Source organism: Gadus macrocephalus, chromosome 19 (assembly GCF_031168955.1).
Source record: "Gadus macrocephalus chromosome 19, ASM3116895v1".
NCBI lineage: Eukaryota > Metazoa > Chordata > Actinopteri > Gadiformes > Gadidae > Gadus > Gadus macrocephalus.
Genome location: NC_082400.1, coordinates 12,103,518 through 12,109,517, shown reverse-complemented (window position 1 = coordinate 12,109,517; position 6,000 = coordinate 12,103,518). Strand labels below are relative to the sequence as shown.

The 6,000-nt window shown below is 53.0% G+C and overlaps 1 protein-coding gene across 1 annotated transcript in view; it reads left to right on the top strand.

Moving 5' to 3' along the window:
* Positions 1–6,000, top strand: part of LOC132447778 (membrane-associated guanylate kinase, WW and PDZ domain-containing protein 2-like) — a 120,704-nt gene that overhangs the window by 90,352 nt on the left and 24,352 nt on the right. The window contains 1 exon segment of the mRNA XM_060038736.1: positions 4,797–5,531. Coding sequence (XP_059894719.1) covers positions 4,797–5,531 — 735 coding nt within the window.

The window sequence follows — 6,000 nt, the reverse complement described above, 5'->3', positions numbered from 1 at the left end:
AAATAACTTTGTATGTATTCACATACATTTTTACACATGCTGAGTATATGTATGTGTACATTTGCAGATATCATTTGGAGTTATTTTGGTGTGTGTTTGTGTACATGTGTGTCATTAATCACTGCACGGACTTTATGAACCCAATAACTACTGGAATGTGCCGCATTGGACACACACATATAGGTGTACAACCACACGCACGTATACACCCAAACATGCATGTGTACACACACGTGTGCATATTCAGGCGCACACACACACATACACGCACCGATCCACACACGCACGCACACACAAACACACACACACACACACACACACACACACACACACACACACACACACACACACACACACACCTGTGTAAAGCCTGGTATCATTTCTCACACAGTAAGAATGCTGTTGACTCCTTCTGCCTCTCTCTCTCTCTCTCTCTCTCTCTCTCTCTCTCTCTCTCTCTCTTCTCTCCTCTCTCTCTATATCTATATCTATATCTATATCTATATCTATATATATATCTATATATATATATATATATATATTGCTTAGTGTTGGTCAGGCCAGGCAATGATTAGGTGTGGTTAGATCTGATTGGATTCTGTTACATTACACCTCATTAAATCAAATCACACATATTGCGTGTGATTACATTTTAAATTCATCCAGTGAGGGGGGGCAGTAATAGCACAGCACCCCCCCCCCCCCCCCTTTCACAATGGGTACCAGCCCCCAGCAGCGGGTAAAACTCATAATCCCACGCGGAGAAAAACTGCCACCTTCTCCCTTTGTTTCCTCTGTCTCTCAAGAGAGAGAGAGAGAGAGGAGAGAGAGAGAAGAGAGAGAGAGAGAGAGAGAGAGAGAGAGAGAGAGAGAGAGGAGAGAGAGAGAGAGAGGAGAGAGAGAGAGAGAGAGAGAGAGAGAGAGAGATGAGAGAGAGAGAGAGAGAGAGGAGAGAGAGAGAGAGAGACCAGGAGGAGGCCAGCTTTAGATCTAACAAAATGAATATTCAGTGTGGCTGACAGAAGTTATTAGTTTGGGGGAACAATTACAACAATGGACTGATTGTACCGCGAATATAAAAGGAGATTTGGGGGGAGTGGGGGGGGGGGATTAGAAATATGATTTATTTTTCTATTATCTTTCTCAGAGACAAAATCTGCAAAATGCAACAAAAGATTGATTTTGGACTCTTTTATTGTGAAGCGGTGTTGTGGCAAAGGCTTCCCGGGTAGACCAGGGGCCAACCAGGGGCCCCTAGCCTTATCTGGATAGAGATGGTGGGCTTCAGAGGAACTGCCATTCATGACCTGTCAGCAGATCTCCATCTCTGTTCTGCCCTCTCTCTGTCCTGTGTTTCTCTCAGGGGGTAGAAACCCCCCTCCCCATACTTAGAAATCTTTACCACTAAATCACAGTCTCACAAACAACCTTGATGACATTATGACCATAAATAGTAAACAACAGCACCCATGAACGACGAGACAAACGGACACGTTCAAAAGAACACAAATAGATATCGACATCACTGTTTACCATTGTCTGACGCAAATGTATAAAGACACACGGCGCATTCACACACACAGACTCCCCATGCCGGCCGCTGATGAATATAAAGAGGCTGCATGATCACACGACTGAGTGGTGGACTCTGAGTCCCCCCTGAAGGACGCAGGGTTTACAGCGGAGGTCACGCTGATTTAGAGCAGCAGGCCAGGCGGGGGTGTAGGGGGGGGGCGCTGGAGAGTCCATCAGGCTGGGGGGGAGAGATCGCTGGAGAGACCAGCAGACCGGTGAGAGAGGGCACTGAGAGACCAGCAGACCGGGGAGAGAGAGCGCTGGAGAGACCAGCAAACTGGGGGAGAGAGAGCGCTGGAGTGACCAGCAGACCCGCTCACTCCAGTGTCTCTGGCCATCCTCTGTACCATACGTCCCTCCCAATGGTGGTGTCATAGGACCCACACAGGGGGTGCTCGTCATACGAGGTATGGTCTGTCGTTCCATGCGCCGTGTGGTGGGTTTATTCCGCTGGTTCAGTCCCGGTGCCCCGGGTACTTAAAGGCAGCGCAGCCATAATTAGTGTTGTGAGCGACACCTGTGTTTGTCCTGCGATGACAGCTCCGTGAAAGGGCTCCGTTACACTTTGTTCTCATTTGTTATTTCGGTGGTTCTGACGAGGTATTCCAGTGCCTTTGATGATTTCAGTTTCAGTTTCAGTTTCAGTTTTCAGTTTTCAGTTTTCCTCATAATGAACACGCCCCCCCCCCCCCCCCCACCCCGGCGCTGCGCTGCGTCTTTAACAGATGGGGGGGGGGGGGGCCGTGGGAGCGGCGGAGGCACCGAGGTCACGCCGCCGCCATCCTAATCCGCCCGGCCAGCGCGGCTCATCGATTGTGACAGCGGAGCTCAGGGCAAACGTCGGCTCCGCTTACGCAGATTAATTAAAAAGTCCCCGGCGTCTCCGCGGCCCCAGGGCCCGCGCTGCGCTGCGCTCGATACTCCAGCAGCCAGCGATCGCACACCGAAATAACTTAGGGAGGCACCCGCCCAGGAAAGACACGCACACACGATTCATCAAGAGCTGAGGGAGAGGACCGTGGTGTCTGAATGTAACTTCGAAGCCTCCATTAGGTTGGTGTTCTGGCGGTCCGCACCCGTTCCTGATTGGACGTGATGGTGTGTGGGGGGGGGGGGGGGGGGGGGGGGGTGTTAGGTTTCACCTCAACAGTCCATCGGGGGGTCGATATGAACGGCCAGGTTTATTAAGGAGCAATGGCGTCGAGTCGCTCCTCAAGAGTCAGCGGGCCTTTGAGTCTCCTCGTCACTTTCTCCATCGTGTGGGGGGCGGGGGAGGGAGGGTGGTGGAGGGGATGGGGATGGAGGTGGAGGAGGGGAGGTGGAGCGTGTGCTGAATGGCAATCACTTAACTGGGAACACGTTAGTAACCAGGGAGGGTATTTAAAATCGCTCTCGCTCTTCTCTCTCTCTCTCTCTCCTTCTCTATCACTCTGCCTCTCTCGCCCCACTTTTCCCTCCGTCAGCTTGGATAATTATGGCTATTCTGGCTGTGAAAGTTTTGGCATAATTGACCCAGTGTCATTTGGATTAGAGAGACTTCCTGGCAAATCATATAGTTTGGGTTCCAGTCCACGGCAGAGGTTTTCTTGCAATGATATCGTGGCCTTTCTAAGAAAATATAAGAGCGAGGTATACAGAGGTGATATTTTGCTACCAGGTGTGAGTGTGATCATCCGTTACCAGTCGATTGAAAATCTGCCTCATCCTGTGTTTTAGTGACATCACAAGTGGGCGTGTCCACCAATATGTATGATGGAAATAACAATTATTCAAACGATTATTTTTTGAGTTTGAAAACATGATGCATTTATTCAGCATGTCTCTCCCAGAAAACCTTTGTAACTGAGAACTTTGAAATTTTGCCTTTAAAAAATACACAAAAGGGTCAAAAAGAAAATGATCAAATATAAAATAATGTACAGATATGTATCCAGCTGTTCTGGAGACGTTGCTGGTGGTGCAAAGGGGCGGACCACTTTCTATAAAACATTAAAAAAAAATTACATTAGTTTTGTGACGCCAAAATCGAGATCGAGATCGAAATTGGATTAATCGCCCAGCCCTACTACCAAGCCCACCCAGTGGGTCGGTCTGTAAAGAACCTTGTCTTCAGCACTCAGACGCCCGGGGAAACTCCGCTGCACCCTCTCCGGCTATGTGCAGGCGGTTTTAACGTCTGCCGGATGTTATCTGCAGAGCGGCGATCCCGCGGGGAGATGGAGCGGAGATGATTACAGCCACTTGTCATTTACAGTACGGCACACTTGAGGAGAACGGAGGGTCCGTCGCGGCTCCGGTGCCTTTATCATGAGCCGGGGAGAGCTCTCTCTGAATGGAGGTCCAGGGAGCAGACACACTGTGAAGTCAATTAAATCCAGCGGCCCAGGATGTGCCTCTTTATAGCAGACATATTTCACGCATTTCACATACTTCACCCTTTTTTTTTTACAGTACGAGTATTTTATAGTCTACATGTTTTATAGACCACACATTTTATAGCGCAGCCAAACAACCAAAGTCACCCCGCCCCCCCGGCACCCCACCCCTGATTGGTGGAACGGAGCCTCATGCACGGCAGCCTCTGATTGGCTCACCGTGGGGCTTGGTGACGTCACGTGACGTAAATCCCTATGGTGTCATCTCGTGACGCCTCGCCTGGGGTTTGTTTCTATATTGTTCGTCGTGCAGATGAATACGTAGCATTGTCTCCTGAGAATATCCCTGAATAGAAGCTGAGTTGTGTTTAAAGGGCTCATGTTATGCCACATGGTGTGAGTGTGATTAGCCATTACGAAGTCGTTTGAGAACATGCCTTTTCCTTAGTGACATCACAAGGGGGCAGTCCAACAGCCTTCCAAGGGGACAGTGGCCAATGCTTCTTATCTACCCATCGTACATCTAGGAGATCACGCCCCCTTCTGATGTCACTAAGGCACCGGGAAGGGCAGATTTTCAAACGGCTTGTAACGGACGATCACACTCACACCTGGTGGCATAACATCACCCCATTAAGATTCCCCCGCTGTGTTTCCAAGGCGACGTCATCGTGTACATCGACGACGAGATGCTTCGCCTGGGGGTTGGATGATTTCGCTTGTCGTGCAAATGAATACGTAGCATTAGCTCCAGGATTTAAATACAAAGCTTAGAGGAAGCGGAGTTGCGTTGCACCGAGCGCTCCTCCTTAACACGTCCCGTCGCCCGTCTCCCCTGTTTCCAAGGCGACGTCATCGTGTACATCAACGACGTGTGCGTGCTGGGCACCACGCACGCCGACGTGGTCAAGCTGTTCCAGTCGGTGCCCATCGGCCAGAGCGTGACGCTGGTGCTCTGCCGGGGCTACCCGCTGCCCTACGACCCCGAGGACCCGGCCGCCGCCGCCGCCGCTGCCGCCGCCGCGCTCATCTCCCCGCTGGGCATCATGGACCAGCGCCCCCTCATGGTCAACGGCCGCTCCGGCTACGACAACTACCTGGACTACCTGTCGCGCACCACCCAGCGCTTCATGGCCGACAACAACGGCGCCGGCCCCCCGCCCGACGCGCTGGGGGGCGGGGCCGGCGGGCCCCCGCTCCACCACCTGCTGGGGACGGGGGCGGGGCAACACCCGGGCGACACCCACCTGGACGGCTCGCTGCCGCCCACGGCCGGGACCACGCCCCCAGACAGCGTGTCGGTGGCGTCGTCGGGGGCGACGGCGCCGGGCGAGCTGCTGACGCTCACCATGGTGAAGGGGGCGGAGGGCTTCGGGTTCACCATCGCCGACGGGGCCTCGGGCCAGCGGGTGAAGCAGGTGCTGGAGCCCGGGGGCTGCCCGGGGCTGGCCGAGGGCGACCTGCTGGTGGAGATCAACCAGCGCGCCGTGCAGGGCTTCGGCCACTCCCAGGTGGTGGAGCTGCTGAAGGAGTGCCCCGTGGGGGCGGAGACGGTGCTGGTGGTGCAAAGGGGCGGAGCAGGTAAGGGGGCCGGGGGGGCTTTGGGGGGGGCGTGATGGATCGGTCTGCTAGCGTCCCTCCTGGGGAGACGGGGGATGGCGACACCTCTGTGTTGTTGAAGCACTGCAGCTCTATCCGTCTCTACCCCACGTACAGATGTCGGTTCTATTCTTCTTTCACCAGATATCTGTGTTTTGTGTGTGTGTGTGTGTGTGTACTTGTGCGTTTGAGTGTGCATTGGACCGCAGAAACCAATTATACAATTTCCCTGTCCCTGCCTTCATTACTTACTTAAAAGTGCAGATCCTGCATAGATTCTCAGGGACAATAGATAGCTGATTGATAGGGTTAACAAACGCTGTGTCATGGTTCAGACCGCAGGGTGCTGAGTCACGTCATTGGTTCAGACCGCTGGGTGCTGAGTCACGTCATTGGTTCAGACCGCTGGGTGCTGAGTCACGTCAGGATGTGTTCCGCCGTTGGGGTGAGT